Consider the following 21744-nt stretch of genomic DNA (forward strand, 5'->3'; position numbering starts at 1 on the left):
AACAGAGACATTACCCTGCCAACAAAGGTATGTGTATTCAAGACTACATAGTCTTCCCAGCGGTCAGGTATGGTTGTGAAAGCTGGACTGTAAAGAAGGTAGAATGCTGAAGAATTTATGTTTTCAAACTGTGGTGCTGGAGAAGACTCCTGAAAGTCCCTTGGGCAGCAAAGAGATCAAACCAGTCAATCTTAAGGGAGATCAACCCTGAATATTCACTGGAAGGACTGATTCTGAAGCTGAAGCTCTAGTATTTTGGCCATCTGATGCAAACAGACAACTCATTGGAAAAGTCACTGATGCTGAGAAAGATTGAGGGCAGAAGGAGAAGAAGGCATCAGAGGATGAGATGACTGGACATCATCACCGTTGCAATGAACATGAACTTGGGCAACTCTGGGAGATGGTGAGGGACAGGGGTGTGCTGCAGTCCATAAGGTCGCAAAGAGTCAGACATGACTGGGCAACTAAACAACAATATTTCCATTTTTACTGTCCTACAAATGAATGCCAGATTTCAGTTAAAACTTGTGAGACAAACAAACTAATAACAACAACAAACCAAGAAAGAAACAACCCAATATCAAAATAGAAAACACTGAAAAGAACTAGTGTCAGATATGACTCAGAAGTTGGGATTATCAATCAGCAAATTTAAAATGACCATGATTACTATGTTAAAGTTTCTATGCATGAGGAGATTTTTAGAGAGAATTCCAGAGAGAGAGAGAGAGCATTTTTTAAAAGTCAAGTGAAAGTGCTAGAAATACGTATTTTTTAAAACATGAGAACAAAGGTAAGCGTATTTTTGGTGAGCTCATCAGTAAATAAGACATGGACAAATTCGTGAACTTGAATATACATCAATGAATATTATCAAAATTAAATATAAATAAGAAAAAAGTAAAAAAAAAAAAAAAAACCCAGGACATTTACATACTATGAAAGACCATCAAGTTATCTAATATGTGTGTAACTGGAAACTGAGAGGAAAAGAAGAGTGGAGCTGAAGAAATGTTTGAAAACATAATTGCCAAGAATTTTTCAAAGATAGTGAAAGTCATCAAACCAAAGATTCAAGAAGCACACAGAACCTGAGGCAGAATATCCAAAACAAACAGAAACCAAATCACAACAAAATAAAAATACAGAACAACTGGACACATTATATTAAAGCAACTAAAAACTAGAGATAAAAAGAAAAGTTTGAAGGTAGCTAGAGGGGAAGAAAAAGTATACAGTCAGAAGATAACTGAGTATTGAGTGACAAATTTCAAATTGTGGGGGGAAAAGACCTGCGAACTCAGAATTCTACCTAACAAAAAATAAGTTCCAAAAATGCACGTGGTCCCAGTCCCTAGTTTGGGGGCATTTCCTCCCCGCTGAGGGTCACGCACCTGCTTTTGAGATCTGGCTCTTTACTCCCACAGATATAGGGGCAGGTTTAGAGGATGGGCCAGGAAGCTTGGAGCTGGGTGGGTTGACCCTCTTAACTGGCTGGGCCTCCAACACCCCTCTTGTGTGTCTCCTTCAAAACAAACCAGGAATGGGGCAGGGGAGGACAGTGGCTGAAGTTTCTGGGTTCCTGGGAACTCAGTGCCATGTGAGTTCTGCAGAGGAATGGCATGGTGGGTTCTTTAGGGTGCAATGAAGCTGGAACTTCAACGCAGCTGGACTTCTCAGCCTGAGGGCTAGTCCGGGGCCAGGGTGAGAGTGACTCTGAAGGGCCTCCCCAAGCCTTAGGCCATCTTCCTGGTGCAGCAAACAGGACAAGGTGAAGCTGTGGCGAAACCCAGAGGGGTTCCTGGACATCAGAACTTTATAGAAGCTCGGAAGCAGAAGAGGATCACCCAGCGGGAAGGGGTTTTAGGATCTACTGTCTTGAGACTTTGCATCTCAGTGTCAGTATGTGTGTAGCTGTGTCCCCTGCTGCAGAAGTAGGCGGGGGAGGCTGACAACAAGGAGGCTCTTCAGGGGCAGGCAAAGAGGAGTCGGTCACTTTGACCTTTGAGTGTGAAGTGTCCCCCTTTGTCCAGGTCACCACTCTGGGCTTCCCCACGCTTTCAAACTGAGGCGGGGAAAGAAGAAAGGCAGAGAAACTGAGGGAACAAGACCCTGGGATTTGTGCCAGGGCTTTTGGAGTTAGGTTTTTCATTCAATATATAGGAAACAGTAAATTGGGGACAGGAAGAATGGAGGCAGAGAGTTTTGAGGAAAATGGCTGGAAGAAGGGTAAAATTCATTGACACTCTTGATTTAAAACCCCATGTCAATCATTGCTTTGTTCCTTAAACAAAGAAACCTGGGACACAATAAAAAATAGAATATAAAATAAAAATGTTTGTGACAAAAATGGAAAAAAAATCATTATCTGAAGTCCTAGAGGAAAAGAAAACATTAAAGGAAGTTCTACAGGCAGAAGGAATATGATACCAAAGAGAATCTTGGTGGTACACAAACAAATATTACTGAAAATAGTTAAAATGTTCATATAAAAGGATCTTTCTTATTTTGGATTAATCTAAGATGTAACCGAATGCCAAAAAAGAGTAGCGATATATCATGCTTTTACAGATAAAATATATGACAATATAGCAAAAAGATTGGAGGGAGAATTTGCAAGTATATTCTTGTTAGATTATTACCCTACAAATATGGTGGCATAAAAATATTTGAAGGTAGATGTGATTAAAGTAATATATTGTATATCCTAAGAGAATCAAAAAAATAGACAATGTATAAATAAGCCAAATATAGATATAAAATGGAGTAATAAAGTTTCTATACTCCAAAAGCAGGCAGGGAAAGAACAGAAGAATAGAAGATAGAATAGAACAGAGAATAGAAGGATTGGCCTGAATCTCCTGCGGGTCTCACATTGGCAGGTGGATTCTTTACCACTGAGCCACCTGGGAAGCCGGAATAAGAATAAATAGCCTGAATATTTGTACACTTTTTTAAAATTTGGATTTTTAGTTAAAAGTTTTCAGGAAAAAAATCCAAGTACATATATTTTATATAAAACAGATAAGCAGAAATAGCTAAATCATCTTCTAGGATTTTTTTGAGAGAAGTACCCAAATATTTTTTTCGACATTCTAGGGAAAGACATAAGTGTAGGGAAAAGACAGCAAAGTAAAATATATTGCTACCTGAGCTTTTGTCAAAATAAGACAATATTGTGGCTTCCTCTAGAGGTCCCAGGAATTTTTCTCCATGAAGCTCAATATGAATACTGATTTCCAGTACTGGAAGAGATGGAGTCAAAGGTGTACAAAATTTAACCCTTGGTGCACAAAGCTGACCTGCACTGGCCAGACCAAAGCCTGGTGGCCAGTTTGGAAATGAGAGTGAAGTAGAGCTGGCCATGTTTGGAAAGAAAATCCAGGTGAGCTTATTTCTCTGGCCAGGAAGAAAAGATGACTAGACTTTTTATAAGGGAGCAAGGACTACTTAGCATTGCTATTAAAAAAAAGAGAGAGAGACAAATCAGACTGTGGTAAATCAAAGTCTGAAGTCTGGATACCCCTTAAGCCCACCCTTGTGGTCCCATCAGAATCTTGTCATATCATACATCACATTAACATCTCCTTACTTTAGGAGAAGGACAAAGGTAAATGAAAAGGGAATCAGAGTAGGAATTTAAACTCCTTTCTCTAGAGTTATTACTCCAAACATATTTAACAGGAACAGCAGGTTGCAAAACTGCATAATTTTCTTATCTGCAAACATGCAGATGTATGTATATTTGTATGATACACAAATTTTAAAGATTTATACTAAAATACTAGTAGTATATATTTTTGTGCTGTGCTGTCCTTAGTCGCTCAGGTCGTGTCTGACTCTTTGAGACCCCATGGCCTGCAGCCCGCCAGGCTCCTCTGTCCATGGGGATTTTCCAGGCAAGAATGCTGGAGTGGTTGCCCTGCCTTCTTCCAGGGGATTTTCCCAACCCAGGGATGGAACCCAGGTCTCCCGCATTGCAGGCGGATTCTTTACTGTCTGAGCCACCAGGGAAGCCAAGTATATATTTGATATATAGATGATCATAAAATATTTTATTTTCCTATGTTTATCAATATTTTCAAATATTTCTGCAGTGGACAGCTGTATTTGTGAAATAAAATAATTTCAGAGTGAATGAAAGATACTGACAATGAGTCTGTCATTGACCAAACTCTATTCAGTTTCCCTTGAGTTCTTTTTCAATGAGGCTTGATTTTTGGACTTTCATATTCATCCCTGAATTGTCCAGTTTTAGCAAGAATCCTAAGTCAGTTTGACCAGTACCACCCCTACCCTTGATATCTGATCATCCTTGATACATAGTTAGGTTCCTTATCCTCTACCATCCCCCAGGTGATGCCTGATCACTCTAACCTGCCTTCAGCAATACTGTGAAATAGCTTCAGCCAAAATTCCTCTTATTCCTGATGTATCCTCTTGGTAATTTTTCACCTACTTCCTCCCTCGCCACTCCTTGGCTGTAAGTACTCACTTGCTTATGCTATATTCAGAGATGAGCTCAACATCTCTCCCCCATTGCATGATCCCATTGAAGTGGTCCCTATACCTATTAAAATGTTGTTGTTGCTTAGTCACTAAGTCATGTCCAACTCTTTGCAACCCTATGGACTGTAGCCTGCCAGGCCCTTCTGCCCATGGGATTTCCCAGGCAAGAATACTAGAGTGGGTTGCCATTTCCTTCTCTAGTGCATCTTCCCAACCCAAGGACTGAACCTATGTCTCCTGCATTGGCAGGCGGATTCTTTACTGCTGAGCCTCCCAGCCACCCACATATCTACTAAAATATTCTCCCCTTGAATAAGGTCTTCCTTATCAGCTTCAGCAAGTATCACTAAATTATCTTTTATTCATAGCATCCAGATTGGAGAAGAAGAAATAAATATATTTTAAATAGATGGTTTTTCTTTACTTCTTTGCCTTTCACTAGCAAAATTCTAAGAAAGCAGAATATGGATTAATGAGTCTATCAAACAATATGCCTTTTTTCCCTCCTATGTTGCCAGCCACATTTGAGTTTTTTTAACCATTTAGATATAAAACCAAGATGTCACAAGTAAGTAAATTAAGGTTTATTATATAATATATAAATGTTCATGGATAATTCTGTTAATGCACAGAAAGAAAATCTGAACTTGTTACCACCTTGTTCAAACTCCTTCAAGAGTCACCCTTTAAGTTGGGGGTATAGAACAAAGTCCCTCATCTGCCCTCCAAGGCCACATGTTACCTACGTATACCGGCCTCTCTGACCCCATGTGGCTCCTCCTTGCTTCTCTTTTTGTAAACCTCATTTACCATGTTGTGATTGTCCAATTATCTAGGCTCTTTGATAATCTGACAGTCCCTCCAATGATGAAGGCACTGTGGGTGGGACCTGTCTACAATAACTACCTTGCTACAGATGAATATCCCGAGGCCCCACACAAACCTATGGAAACAAAATCTGCATTTTAACAGGATTTCTAGGAGATTCACAGGCAATAAAGTTTGAAAAGTACTATCTAGGTCTCTTCCCACTGTGGCCTTTTGTTTTGTTTTTCTTTTGCTTCTCCTCTGACCATTGCTTTGTAAGATTTCTCATCAAATTTCAGCTTAAAGCTAGAGGTTAGGTGTGATTCTGGAGTGTGAGCTATAGTTAACACGAGGAGGACAATTTGGGGTTCTCCCCTTAATGGAATCTAGAACTTAGAATCATTAAAATCATGTCTGATTATCTCAGACAACAGGATACTAAGAAGAGCATAAAAATTGAAACTTTCATAAACATATCAGAAGTGTCACCTGTGCTGGAAGGTAATGGCATAAAGTATGATTTTTATTGTTAAAACTGGAGCTATATACAATGATTGATGTTTATAATTGTAGGGCCTACAATGCTCCATGGGACAACTGTATTTCTCATACATGTCCATGTCCACCATAAGCTGTAAACACTTAGCTTTGTCCTAAAGGAAATCCTTGGGTGGTATCAGGGGAATTTTAGTCCTTCATTCCGCCTCCTTCTGGCAAAAACATACACCTGTGTAACTGGTTGACCGTTCTGTTCAGAGAAATTAATATAAACTACAATTTCTTGAGTTTGGGAAGTGAAGTCTTCAAATGAATCAGTGTGCAAAGAATTGTTGTCTGTGTTATTGTCATTTCTGTGTTGTAGATTTTTCTACTCTAGAAAGCCTGAAGTATTGAAAGGATATCCACAATTTCTCATAAGTTATGGGTAAGAGAGAAATGATTTGTATAATAGTAGCTATTCTTTGTATAAAAATTTAAAGTACTATTTAATTTATAATAATTTTAGATTGGGTTCAAAAGATGTCCAAATAGCCAGGTAGAGAAGAAAAAATTAGTGAATTAATTGTGCATTTTTGTGGCTAAAAGTTAGATATGTAAAATAGCTATAAGAATTGTTTCCTTTAAATTAAGTGTTTATTTTTTAACTATAAAGATTTTATAAGGTAAATTTTGGTTAGCCAGAAAGTTAAATAATTTAAAATCAGGTTTAATGTTTCAGGTCATATGTTTCTTATATAAGAAATCATTTTAATGATTCCGACAAAAAGAATCACTCTGATTAATTAAATGCTGATTAAAAATTTTAAGGTAAATCACTTAAATATTAATTCTTCTATTCCTTCACCTACTTATGAAAATAATTTTAATATATATAGTATAGAAATATGTATATATTCAAATACAAATGAAAAAATATATATCATATATATGTATGCTATGAAATATACATAAATATATGTGAATCATATATATATATGTACGTTAGAAAATATATAGACAAAGTTTCTCCATTGTGTTTTCTAGTATTTATGAATTAATAAGTACTTGTGGGATGAGTCAATGGTAGAAAATCTGCCTGCAGTGCAGGAGACACAGGTTCCATCCCTGGGTCGGGAAGATCCCCTGGAGTAGAAAATGGCAACCTGCTCCAGTATTCTTGCCTGGAGAATTCCATGGACAGAGGAGCCTGGCGGGCTGCAGTCCACGGGGTTGCAGAGTTAGACATGACTGTGAGGCTGAGCACGCATGCAAAGTACCCACCCACGTATTAAATTTGATAATTCTCAGTTACTTATTGATTAGGATTGAACAAGGAAGGAAATTTCATATAAAAATCTACTTAACTGAAATTATTGATGATCATTATATTGCCTGTATTCAAGACCCAGTTTTTTGACTGTTTTTGATTCCCTCTCAAAACTAAATATCCCACAATTGGTAAAGAGTAAAGTGCTCTCAAGTTAAATGAGCAGGATTTCTAGATAAGGTCAGTTCTAAACACCTTAATAACAAAGAGAAAGCAATTTCGAATATGGAATTTTCTGACAGTACCAATATATTTATGATCAATACAAAATTTATAAAATAAAATTTTAAATTGAATTCTCTTTTTCATACACAAAGTCTATAGGAAAATAAACTTTGAATAAATAAATTTTTTCAGGACAGATAACCTTAGGGTACACCAGTTAAAACCCTCACTCCTGAGTCTCTGAGCCTTTCTCTTTACAGCTTCCCCCTGTTATCCGAAAGTTGAACATTTCTTTGAAACCTTTTAAAAGCTGAAATGGCATAAACAGAAGAAGCTATAACCTTAGGACCCATCTTCCTAACAGATGGACAAAATAAATCAAGATACAGTACAGATGTTCACAAACACAATTCAGAGCAATGATGACTTGATGTTGAAAAGATAACTATAGTTCCCTGAGGAAGGAGCTTGGTGGCGTCACTCTGGCTGCTGGGGGTATGTGTTGTCTCTATAACTGATTGCTGCAAAAGAAATGCTGAGCACTGCTTTTGCCTTTTTACTGGTAATAGCAAAATTCCTCTTCAGATCTCACTCGGTTATTAATATAGTTCTTTCACACAAGAAAAGTGGCAGTAAAGCAAAATTTTGAATAGGGGACATACCTGTATTTCCTCTTTGGTCTTTCTTGGATACTGCATCTCTCAGATACTTCCTTGTCAGCTCTTCTTCGGGTTGTCTTTCCTACATGTATCCATCTATGTCTCTGATATTTTCCATCTATTACCACCTCTCTGCTGTTTTCCTTTCATCAATATATACTGCCTTCCCACTTTTCCTGTTTCCTTTCTCCTCTCAACTCTTTCCTCTCCCATTTTTTGAAAACTTTCATCAAAATTGTTCTAGAGAAGAAAGAAAACCCTGTAATTGTCTAGGAGAAGTAGAGAAATGCCAATGGTTCTCTACCTTTCTTGGGGTACTCCACACTCTTCCACCCACTCATTTCTCATTCACTTCTTAACTATGGTCTGGCCTCAACTCAATCACAGAATGCAAACTGCTCTCACTAAAGCCACTAAAAATCCCTTAATTTTCACACTCAATGAAACCTGATCATCCTTTGTCCTATTAGACCATTTATTTTGGCACTTGACATGTCCTTCTGTGCTTCTTGTAGTTCTTTTTGAATATCTTTTCTCTCTGTAAGTTCACAGCACTCAGCATTCCAGTTTCCTTCCTGCTTTTCGGCTTAGAATTCTCTTCTGGTCTCTCTCTAGTCTTTCTCTGTTGTGAACTAGGACTCTTGGTTACCACAGGAAATGAGTTAATTGAATGGAAATGGCTCTAACATAGGATGAGAGAATGGAGAAATTGGGTGAAAAAACGATCTGGAACAGAAGGAAGGAAGCAAAGGAGCCAATTGACTGTCAAAATCATGCCCCAACACCAGCTCAATGAGACCTGCTGTCCCTACTGTTGAATTTGGAATGCCAGCTGACACAGTGCCATGGCCATGGATGTGGGATGCATTTGCTGGAGTCTTGATATCGTGGTCTTTGCAACCAACATTCTCTTTTGTCCCTGTGCCTTTTCTCTTTATTTCCATATTCTAAATGGAGATTTTGTGGATTTGGTTTGCCAAATCTAGATCAAGTTCCCTCACTCTGTGTGCAACAGGAATGGAAAAGTCAGATTCTAGTTCTGTTGGTTTCTTTTTTAAAATTATTTTTTATTGGTATATAGTTGATTTACAATGTTGTCTTAGTTTCTCCTATACAACAAAGTGAATCAGTTATACATATACATACGCATATACCTAGTTCCCATGTAGTACACATGGTATTCAATTCATTTTATAACCCTGCTTCTTTTAAACATCTATTCCCTTGACTGATAATCCATGTCCCAGACTCAGAATTTCCCTACCACAGTCTGTCAAGTTCCCACAAATTTAGCAAATGGTTAGAATATTTCTTTTATGTAAATCTATTAATTTCAGCACATTATTTGAACTGAAATTATTATACTGATTGACATCTCTTCAGATCCCCCAAATAGTTCATTATAGTAATATTTTATGAAATTAGAAGAAGTATGATTTATTTTGACTCCACTTTCCAAGCGTTCAATTCATAAAACCATAGTGAATGTTCTTTCTACATTTTTTGCATTTTATTTCAGGGGACTTCCAGTGAAGATATGGAAGAGGAAAATATAACATTGCTGACAGAGTTTGTCCTCACAGGACTTAAGTATCAACCACAGTGGCAAATCCCCTTGTTCCTGGTATTCTTGGTGATATTCCTCACCACCATTGTGGGGAACCTTGGTCTTATTGCTCTCATCTGGAATGACTCTCAACTTCACATCCCCATGTACTTATTCCTCGGGAGTTTGGCCTTTGTGGATACTTCCATATCATCCACAGTGACTCCCAAGATGCTGGTCAACTTCTTCATCAAAAGCAAGACGATCTCTCTCTCTGAATGCATGGTACAATTTTTTTCTTTTACAGTCAGTGCAACCACAGAATGCTTTCTCTTGGCAAGTATGGCATACGATCGCTATGTGGCCATATGCAACCCTTTACTTTATCCAGTGATTATGACGAATAGACTATGCATGCGACTGTTGATCTCATCATTTGTAGGTGGTGTTCTTCATGCCTTTATTCATATAGGGTTTTTATTTAGATTAACCTTCTGCAGTTACAACACAATACATAACTTTTACTGTGATATTATGCCACTGTTCAAAATTTCTTGTACTGACCCTTTTATTAATATTCTGATGGTTTTTATTTTCTCTGGTTCAATACAGGTGTTCACCATTCTGATTGTGCTTGTTTCTTATACACTAGTTCTCTTTACAATTTTAAAAAAGAAGTCTGTTCAAGGTATAAGGAAGGCCTTCTCCACCTGTGGAGCCCACCTCCTCTCTATCTCTTTATACTATGGGCCTCTTCTCTTCACGTATATTCGTCCTGAATCCACACAATCAGATGATCACGATATGATGGACTCTCTCTTTTACACTGTCATAATCCCTTTGTTAAATCCAATTATCTACAGCCTGAGAAATAAGAAAGTCATAGACTCGCTGATGAAAATGTTAAAGAGGAATATTTAGGTCTCATAATATCTGTTCTCTTTCCATTAAAACAGTCATAAAACTGCAGATCAGATTCTGTTATGTGTTGACTAGTGTTCAATTTTTTGTAGTTATAATTGTCATTATTTTAATGACTTGTTAGTTTCTAACAAATTCCTTAAAATGTCTATATCTTTTTCAAAAACACAAAGGTATTTTAATTAAGTGTTCATATCATACTAAAATAACTAAAGCAGAAAACACATGAAAACATTTTACATGCTTGTCTATTCTTCAGTATGGTTTTATAAGTGAACTTACTAAGTATATTTTAAGCACTAAAATAGTGCTATACCTCTGAAAATTACTTGAGCATGATGTCTTTGATACAATATAGCTGTATGAAAAGTGAAAGTCAGTTGCTCAGTTGTGTCCGACTCTTTGCAACCCCAAGGAATGCAGCCTGTCAGGCTCCTCTGTCCATGGAATTCTCCAGACAAGAACACTGGCGTGGGTAGCCATTCCCTTCTTCCCTTCTCAAGGGGATCTTCCCAACCCAGGGACCGAACCCAGTTTCCCACATTGCAGGTGGATTCTCTACCATCTGAGCCACCAGGGAAGCCTGATATATACAAAATATAGCTGTATAGCCTGGAGACGTGTATCACATTTAACTCCACAGTAGAGGTGGGTTTGTGTTTGAGTGAACAGTGGCAAATCCCAGGAATTCTGCCTGACATCAAAAAGTCTTTTACTCCACTGAATCTCACGTCTTGTGGGGACCAATTCACCAATTTCATCAATTCCAACCTAATCAGGAACACCCTCACAAAAACACCCCCAAATAATGTTTAAGTAGATATCTGGACAGCCCATGGATTAGTTGACACATAAAATTAACAATTACAAGTTCACTTGCTGTCAACTTAGTGCCCATACACATATCTTAAAAATTATATTCTATTTCTAAATAATGATAATAACAAGGAATAATTCCACCTAACATGATACAACTCTGCTGTGTACAACCGAAAATATATTACCTCTTCCCAAGAGTGGAGGTAAAATCTTTGAGTGAAGTTTGCTATTCATTTTCTTTGATATCGGGTAATACAATGTCAAATTAACAACACTTAGTTATGATAATATAAAGTCTGTACATCTTAGGTCTCATGATAAGGGAATAAGAATGGAAAGAAAACAAAGACAAGTGCTATACAGACACAAATGTATTCATATTAAACTGAGAAGGAAATCTCTTGGCAATTACAATCCTCATATCTCTAACCGGACATGTGATTGTTGTTGGCATTTTAACTAACTTCTTTGACTACCCATTCTGTGTTCTCTTTGACTTCAGCAAGCACCTGACTCAGGTGGTCATTGTTCTTCTCTTGGTGGAATGACCCAAATTTTTAAAGAGTCTGGGCCATTAGAACTATTGTGTGGTTTGGCCTCGAAGTTTTTCATTGACCTTAACCATGGGAATAACAATGCTAAGAGATACCCTAGAGGGTGTTGTGTATTCCAGACATACTGTTTATTACCTTTTCGTGGAGGAGTCCAGTTTCCTCTTGTTACTTGCCATCAATCACCTCACCCAACATAGCAACTCACTTCTTTGTCTCATGATTCAAAGAAATGTAAAGTCAAAGGGACTGAGTGGTCGTCTACTTTCAGGTCAATGGAAGAATTGTCGTCTGTCTTGGTGGAAGCAGGCTGTCCCGAGAGAAGGTTTTCCCTTCACCATTGTCCTTTCTGAGTGTCACAGAGAGGAGCTGTATGCAGCAGCTTTCCACTTTCTGATGGTGCCCACATGCCATGCAGAACCATCTGTAAATCAGGCCCCAGACTTCTCGGTCAGCTAATTATAAGGGCACAGCCCCCCGCTGCGACACAGAAGCCTTTGCGGCAGGATTGGAGGCCAGTAGCATTGGAACCGGAGAAGGTGATGGCAGCCCACTCCAGTACTCTTGCCTGGAAAATCCCATGGATCGAGGAGCCTGGTAGGCTGCAGTCCATGGGGTCGCTAAGAGTTGGACATGACTGAGCGACTTCACTTTCACTTTTCACTTTCATGCATTGGAGAAGGAAATGGCAACCCACTCCAGTGTTCTTGCCTGGAGAATCCCAGGGACAGGGGAGCCTGGTGGGCTGCCGTCTATGGGGTCATACAGAGTCAGACACGACTGAAGTGACTTAGCAGCAGCAGCAGCAGCAGCATTGGAACCACTTCTTCAAGTAACTTATTTGTGCCTTCAGGGCCTTTCCTGCTTGATCAAGTATATGCTGTTTCTATTTGATGAAGGAATGCTTCTGTGCACACTGAAATTTAAGGTTAGTGGGTCAGATAACATCCAGTTTGTCAAGGGCAGCTCCAGTATCATGGCAAATCGGTGGTCCACGGTTAAACATTCATTTTTCTTTACTGAGGTTGACTATCAGGCCTACACCTGCTTCTCTACAGGAGAGTAGTTATCCACGGAGGATGGCAGTACTTTGCTCGAAGTTCTAAGGGCTTGCATTTCGATCCACCTCCAGAGGCTGATTAAAGGCTCCAAGCAGCTGCCACTGTTGATTTAGGCTCCACTGGATCTGCTGGATATGGCCCGAGAGGCAGGACAGCACGCACCACAGCCTACACATGGTACAAAGCCTTCTGCTGCTCTGAGCTCCACTCAAGACTGCACTTGGTAATGGGCTGGAATACCACACCCAAGTAAGGATAATACTGCCTCCACAATTCACAGAGGCACATTATGTGTTGTGCCTCTCTTTTTCAGCAAGGGCCAGATGTAACAACTTATCCTTAACCTTAGAAGGTTTTTTTTTTCATTTATTTTTATTAGTTGGAGGCTAATTACTTTACAATATTGTAATGGGTTTTGTAGGCTTTTTTTTGACAAGCTCTATATCACTGGACACCTATAAATTTCACTGAAATAGAAGATCCCTGAACTGTCATCATATTTATTTTCTACCCCTGTCCTGCAAGTGGCTTCCTGAAAAATATTATTTCTTACTCACTAAGAGTTGGACACAACTGAGCGACTGAACTGAACTGAACTGAACTGAAGACCAATAAGCACAATGTCATCCAGGTGACAGACTAAAACGATATAATATTTACAAATCACATGTTTGATAAAAGACGTGTATCCAGAATAGATGAAACAGTCCCAATACTCATAATAAAAACAAATAAAATCAATCTAAAATGAGTAAGATATTTGAACAAACACTCCATCAAAAAAGTTATAGAGATGTCGAAGAAAGATGCAAAAAGACACTCTATAAAAATTAGTTGCTAGGGAAATGCAAATGAAAGTGCAACAAGCTATTACTTATCAAAATGACTAAAATTGAAAAAAAAAAAATCCATACTGGAAGCAGTAATACAGGTATTTGTGATCAAGGATAGACAACCAATTAAGTTAGGAAGTAACTACCCAAAATTAAAGAGGACATCATACTGAAGCCAAGTGTTGGTTATGTTGAAGCTACCACTGCACATCACATTCCCCACTCTATTTCTCTGTGCATTTTTCACATGATTCCTCTCTTCTATGATATTTTTCTCCTCTATTTTGGCTTTCGCCAACAAAATTCTAAGGAAGCAGATCAATAAGTCTATGATGCTGTCTGCTTCCCCCCATCTAGCCATCCAAGTCCCAAGTGGAGGTTAAGCATTTTCTTTTGTTACTCAGATAGCACATCAAATTATCAAAAATAAGTCAGTTAACTGAAAACTGAAAACTTTCTCTGCTAATGCAAAAAAGCAAAATCTGATCATCATACCACCATTTCAAAATCCCATAATAGTTTTCCTTTAACTTGGGCTATAGAACAAAGTCTCTGACCTGGCTTCCACGTTCCTGTGTTACCCACATAAGCTGGCCTCCCTGATCCCATTTGGCTCTGCATGCATCCCTCTTTTCAGCTACATTCACTATGTTGTGTTTCTCTAATTATCTAGGCTCTCTGATAAACTGATAGTCCCTCCAGTGGTGAAGGTCCTGTGGACTGCACCTGTCCATAAGCTTCACCTGTTATAAATGAAGATGCTCAGGTCCTATCCCTGATCTACTGAAATGGAATTTGCATTTTATCTAGACCTCCAGGAGACTCACAGGCATTAAAGTTTGAGAAGTACTGATACAGGTCACCTCTCATTGTGGTCTTTTGTTTTTCCTTTACTCCTTCCCCAGACCTTTGCTTAAAAAGCTTTCTCACCATATTTCAGCTTAAAGTTGGGAATTAAACATGTGTCTGGAACGTGAGCTACAGTTTGTTTGAGGAGAACAAATTTACTTGGGGTCATGCTTTATAGGAATCTAGATTCTAAGACCATACTGATCAAAGCACTCAGAGCATCAACATTTATTGAGTTTGCATACACATGTCAGAAGTGTCATCTGTGGTTGAAAGTGGTGACATAAAGTGTAATTTCTATTGTTAAAACCAGAACTGTCTACTATGACTGATGTTCATGATTTCAGAGACTGTGATGCCCCGTGGAACAACCTGGATTTCTCATATATCACCAAATCCACAATGCCTAGGAGAACAGCTTAGCTTTGGCCAAAAGTTAATCCGTGTGTACTATCAGGGGAACTTTAGTCCTTCATTCCTTCTGCTTCTGGCAGAAGCACACAGTTGTACAATTGGTTAACTCATGTGTGCAAAACAAATTTATATAATATAATTATAATTTATATTTATATATGCAAATAACATTTTCCTGAGCTTAGATAATGAAGCTTCCAAAATGCAACAGTGTTCAAAGAACTGTCACCTGTGTTATTGTCAATGCAGTGCTCCTAGATTGTTTTCTACTTCAGAAAGTCTGAACACTGAAATGATTACAACAATTTCTAACAGATATAGGTAAGAGAGAGTAATTTTTCTAATATTTATTATTTTTTATGGAAGGTTAAAATACTGTTAAAATTAATATAATTTTGATTTGATTTACAAGATGTCAAAATTGTCAGTTGAAAAATGGAAAAAAATACTGAATAATCTGCATATCTTATTTTTGAGAATAAAATCTGGATGAGTAAAAGAGCTCTAAGAACATAATATACTTTTTAAATATTTAATCATCTGGTTAGCATAATTATAATGACTCTATAGAACAAGTTTTGATGAACTAGAACTTCAAACAAATGAACAACAGTTTAAGAATTTAGGTCAAAATACCGTTTGTAGCTTGATAGGGATTGCATTGAATCTATAGATTGCTTTGGGTAATATACTCATTTTCAAGCTATGGTATTTTTCACAGAACTAGAACAAATAATTTCACAATTTGTATGGAAATACAAAAAAACCTGAATAGCCAAAGCAATCTTGAGAAAGAAGAATGGAACTGGAGGGATCAACCTGCCTGACTTCAGACTCTACTACAAAGCCACAGTCATCAAGACAGTATGGTACTGGCACAAAGACAGAAGTATAGATCAATGGAACAGAATAGAAAGCCCAGAGATAAATCCACATACCTATGGACAACTTATCTTCAACAAAGGAGGCAAGGATATACAATGGAAAAAAGACAGTCTCTTTAACAAGTGGTGCTGAGAAAACTGGTCAACCACTTGTAAAAGAATGAAACTAGAACACTTTCTAACACCATACACAAAAATAAATTCAAAATGGATTAAAGATCTAAATGTAAGACCAGAAACTATAAAACTCCTAGAGGAGAACATAGGCAAAACACTCTCTGACATAAATCACAGCAAGATCCTCTATGACCCACCTCCCAGAATATTGGAAATAAAAGCAAAACTAAACAAATGGGACCTAATGAAACTTAAAAGCTTTTGCACAACAAAGGAAACTATAAGCAAGGTGAAAAGACAGCCCTCAGATTGGGAGAAAATAATAGCAAACAAAGCAACAGACAGAGGATTAACCTCAAAAATATACAAGCAACTCCTGCAGCTCAATTCCAGAAAAATAAATGACCCAATCAAAAAATGGGCCAAAGATCTAAACAGACATTTCTCCAAAGAAGACATACAGACGACTAACAAACACATGAAAAGATGCTCAACATCACTCATTATCAGAGAAATGCAAATCAAAACCTCAATGAGGTACCATTACACGCCAGTCATAATGGCTGCTATCCAAAAGTCTACAAGCAATAAATGCTGGAGAGGGTGTGGAGAAAAGGGAACCTTCTTACACTGTTGGTGGGAATGCAAACTAGTACAGCCACTATGGAGAACAGTGTGGGGATTCCTTAAAAAACTGGAAATAGAACTGCCATATGACCCAGCAATCCCACTCCTGGGCATACACACCAACGAAACCAGATCTGAAAGAGACACGTGCACCCCAATGTTCATCGCAGCACTGTTTATAATAGCCAGGACATGGAAGCAACCTAGATGCCCATCAGCAGATGAATGGATAAGGAAGCTGTGGTACATATACACCATGGAATATTACTCAGCCATTAAAAAGAATTCATTTGAATCAGTTCTAATGAGATGGATGAAACTGGACCCCATTATACAGAGTGAAGTAAGCCAGAAAGATAAACACCAATACAGTATACTAACGCATATATATGGAATTTAGAAAGATGGTAATAATAACCCCATATGCAAAACAGAAAAAGAGACAGATGTGTAGAACAGACTTTTGGACTCTGTGGGAGAAGGCGAGGAGGGGATGTTCTGAGAGAACAGCATTGAAACAAGTATACAATCAAGGGTGAAACAGATCACCAGCCCAGGTTGGATGCATGAGACAAGTGCTCAGGGCTGATGCACTGGGAAGACCCAGAGGGATGGGATGGAGAGGGAGGTGGGAGAGGGGATTGGGATGGGGAACACATGTAAATCCATGGCTGATTCATGTCAATGTATGGCAAAAACCACTACAATATTGTAAAGTAATTAGCCTCCAATTAATAATAAAAAAAAAAAGAATTTAGGTAATAATGCTTTCTGGATAAGAAATCTTTCTGATAATTGTGTTCAAAATATTTATTTGACTTAATTACCCACATTCTCTGATTAAATTTTAAGTTAAATCACTTAAATAGCAATCTCTATTCTTTCACCCACTTCTGACAATAATTCTGTTATATAGACATGTATACACACAGACAGAAAAATGCAGAAAATTTTACTGCATTGCTTTTCTCAGATTTATGACTTAATAAGTACCTACATATCAAATTGAGAATTTTTTAATGTTTAGTGATTTGGGTTTGAGTGGGAGGATGCTTACTCGAAATAAATGTACATTTAACAACTTCAATTATTGTCACTGGATATATATATTGCCTTTATTCAGTTTCAGTCTTTGCTCAATTTTATTCCACTAATAAAACCTGTGGAGAAGCAAATGCTGTGCATGTAAACCAGAAAGATTTCTAGAGATAGTCAGCTCTAATCACAATAATAACAAAGTAAAAGCATCTTTTAAAAGTGAAAATAACTTTGAGGCAATACTAGTATTTTTATAAACAAAAGGTAAAATTACAAAGAAAGTCTCTAATTCATACACAAATTCCATAGGAAAATAAACTTGGAATTCTGAGTAAAAGAAGAAAGAAATGTTTCTTTGTGCTGACAATATTTGTTGAAACCAGAATTGATAAGATATTTACCCCCCAAACCACTGAGACTTTCCTCTTATTTCATCTTCAGATCTTCTCTGATACTTCCTTTCTTCATTGCTTGTCGTTCCTACACTTACCATCTATGTTCCTTAGTCTCTTCCTGTTTTTTGTTGTTCCTTGTTTTCATCCACTCAAATTTCCCATTCCACTTCTCTACCTACTCTCTTCTCAATTTCTTCCTCTCTCTTTCTTTTGAAAACTTTCAAAATATTGTTCTATAAGAAATAAGAATTGCATCTGCCTGTGGGTGGTAAACAAATGTCAACTGTGGTCCACGTCTTAAATACTTTATTTCATTCTCCTCACTGCTGTGCCACTTGCTTCCCATTCCCTTCTCACTATTCTCTGATCTCAACTCTATCCCCAAATGGAGACTGCTCTCACTAAATATCTCTTAATTCTCACACTCATGACTTCTGTTCACTCCTTATCCTCCCAGAGCAGTTATTTTGCTTTAGACACCATACTTCCCTTTGTCTTTCTTGAGTATTTTCCTCGCTTTAAGTTCCCAACACTCAGCTTTCCAATTCCCACCTTCTCTGTTCACTCTGCCCAGTATCCTTTTCTTGTCTTTCCTTTTCTCCTCCTTTGTGAGCCAGAGCTCTTGGTTGTAAGATGAAATGAGTTAACTGAATGAAAACTAGCTTAAACACAGAAATGTTAGGGGGGTGGTGGAGAAATCCACTGGGGAAATTGGCAAGATACAAAGGAAGAAGTCAGACAGTCAACAGCCAAAACCATGTCCCAGCTCTAGCTTAATAAGATCACTTGTCACTGCTGCTGAACTTGAATTCCACAACTCACTACTGATGCCACTGTTAACGTGCACAGGATTCACGTTCTGGTTCCTCAGTTGATTTTGCAACCAAAGCAACCAAAATTCTCTTTGTCCCTCATTTGACCTCTGTCTCCCCTCTCCAAATCCCAAATCTAGGGTAAATGAGTTATTTTTTTCCCCCAGCTATAACAAGTCCCCTCCCTCTACGTGTCATGGATGGGAAAGTTAGTTTCCAGAAACTTTGCCTTCTACAAAGGATGAGAGCTTTAGTCTGCCACCAAGACTCATTTGGTAGAAAAGAGAATCAGATGTCATCCATCCAATAAATGATGTATATTCATCTTTAATCTCTTTATACAACTTCTTCAACTTTATTTTCATTCCTTCCATTTTTCACCTTATGCACAATGCTCAACATACCAGCCATAGTAACTGCTTTCACTCACCTCAGTGACACCCAAGTCATTATTTCTATGAAACACTTGTAGAATCACACTGCTAAGTTTACCTCACTCAGATGTCCAGAAGACGCCCCTTGCAAAAACTAGCTACTGCATCCGAGTCTTCAGTCTCAGTTTTCAATGACCACCTAACCAGTCACCAAGTGACTCTCTTACTAACCACTCCTTCACATTTAATCTGTCACCAAGTCTCATTGACTCTATAGTCTGGTTTATTTTTAATACTTTTATTTATTTGTTTATTTTTGGCTGTCCTGGTTCTTCGTTGCTGCGTGGGCTTTTCTCTATTTGCAGAGAGCAGAGGCTCCTCTGTAGTTGAAGCGTGTGGGCTTGTCACTGAGGGGCCTTCAGGAGCGGTGGCGCCTGGCCTCAGCAGCTGTGGTTCCCAGGCTCCGGAACACAGGCCCAGCAGTGGTGGGTCATGGGCTTAGTTACTCGGTGGCACATGGCATCTTGTTGGCCCGGAGACTGAACCAAGGTCTTCTGCATTGGCAGGTGGATTCTTTACCACTGAGCCGCCAGGGAAGCCCTGATTTATTTTGATCTATGGCTCTGTCAGATGTTCGAGTTGGATTTAGAAAAGGCAGAGGAACCAGAGATCAAATTGCCAACATCTGCTGGATCATCAAAAAAGCAAGAGAGTTTCAGAGAAACATCTACTTCTGCTTTATTGCCTATGCCAAAGACTTTGACTGTGTGGGTCACAACAAACTGTGGAAAATTCTTAAACAGATGAGAATACCAGACCACCTGACCTGCCTCTTGAGAAACCTGTATGCAGGTCAGGAAGCAACAGTTAGAACTGAACATGGAACAACAGACTGGTTCCAAATAGGAAAAGGAGTACGTCAAGGCTGTATATTGTCACCCTGCTTATTTAACTTACATGCAGAGTACCTCACGAGAAGTGCTGGGCTGGAAGAAGCACAAGCTGGAATCAAGATTGCTGGGAGAAATATCAATAACTTCAGATATGCAGATAACACCACGCGTATGGCAGAAAGCGAAGAAGAACTAAAGAGCCTCTTGATGAAAGTGAAAGAGGAGAGTGAAAAAGTTGGCTTAAAACTCAACATTCAGAAAATGAAGATCATGGCATCTGATTCCATCACTCTTGGCAAATAGATGGGGAAACAGTGGAAACAGTGACAGACTATTTTTTGTGGGCTCCAAAATCACTGCAGATGATGACTGCAGCCATGAAATTAAAAGACGCTTGCTCCTTGGAAGAAAAGCTATGACCAATCTAGACAGCATATTAAAAAGCGGAGACATTTCTTTGCCAACAAAGGTCTGTCTAGTCAAAGCTATGGTTTTCCAGTGGTCATGTACGGATATGAGACTTGGATTATAAAGAAGGCTGAGTGCTGAAGAATTGGTGCTTTTGAACTGTGGTGTTGGAGAAGACTCTTGAGAGTCACATGGACAGCAAAGAGACCCAACCAGTCCATCCTAAAGGGAAATCAGTCCTGAATATTCATTGGAAGGACTGATGTTGAAGCTGAAACTCCAATACTTTGGCTACATGATGTGAAAAATTGACTCATTTGCAAAGACCCTGATGCTGGGAAAGATTGAGGGTGGGAGGAGAAGGGGACAACAGAGGAAGAGATGGTTGGATAGCATCACTGACTCAATGGACATGAGTTTGAGTAAGCTCTGGGAGTTGGTGATAGACAGGGAGGCCTGGTGTGCTGCAGTCCACTGGGTTGCAAAGAGTTGGACACGACTCGGAGACTGAACTGAACTGAACTGAACTGACAGCTCTGTCTTCTCCCTCATCACCCCAATCACATCACAGATGAACAAGAACTTCACATACTTTCAATTACCTGGGGAGCATTGAAAAATGCATGTTATTTGACCACATTCATGATCTTTGGGATCAATTTCTAAAATAGTATCTCAGACAATATTCTGCATGAAAAACTACCCCAAACAATTTGGACATGTAATCTAGTTTGGGAATAACTGGACAAGAGTGATAGCTTACTAAAGAGTATTTATGACACAAGATTCTTCTTCCTACATTCTGTTTTCTACAACCAAATATTTAATTTCAAAAATAACCTTTGATGACACGCCACATCTTAAAAGTGGCAGTGCTTGCCTATTGCTTGGTGAATAAAATTGAAGATTATTCATATGATATTCAATTCACTTGATAACCTAGGCCTTTCTAACATTTTTAAAACCTGCATTCATCTCAAACACACAGAATTTCCATATCTCAGTCAGTAGTTTCCCCATAAATTTGTTCATGTTCAGAATTTCCTTTTTCTAAACAGGTTTATTCCTGTACATATTTTGAACTGAAATAATCACATTTTCCAAATACAACTATTTTCCCCAATACTTTTCACATATTAAAGTAAGAGTAAATAAAATTGCATTCAGGCTAGTTTATGGTTTTATTTATATTAACCTAACTAAATTTTCTTTTTAATCTTCTGATATATATTCTTCTCACATTTACTGCATT

The 21744-nt window shown here is 38.3% G+C and overlaps 1 protein-coding gene across 1 annotated transcript; it reads left to right on the plus strand.

Annotated features, from left to right (window-relative positions):
• The first annotated feature begins 9466 nt into the window (after nt 1-9466).
• LOC133050048 (olfactory receptor 5H2-like) lies at nt 9467-10417 on the plus strand. Its single transcript, XM_061134165.1, has one exon. It carries the CDS (start codon nt 9488-9490, stop codon nt 10415-10417), a length of 930 nt encoding a protein of 309 aa, XP_060990148.1. The 5' UTR covers nt 9467-9487.
• Nucleotides 10418-21744: the final 11327 nt, after the last annotated feature.

The sequence above is a fragment of the Dama dama genome, chromosome 31 (assembly GCF_033118175.1).
Source record: "Dama dama isolate Ldn47 chromosome 31, ASM3311817v1, whole genome shotgun sequence".
NCBI lineage: Eukaryota > Metazoa > Chordata > Mammalia > Artiodactyla > Cervidae > Dama > Dama dama.

What these genes read in the sequence shown, in the direction of transcription:
- LOC133050048 (XM_061134165.1), top strand. Translation starts at nt 9,488, where the DNA reads ATGGAAGAGGAAAATATAACATTGCTGACAGAGTTTGTCCTCACAGGA.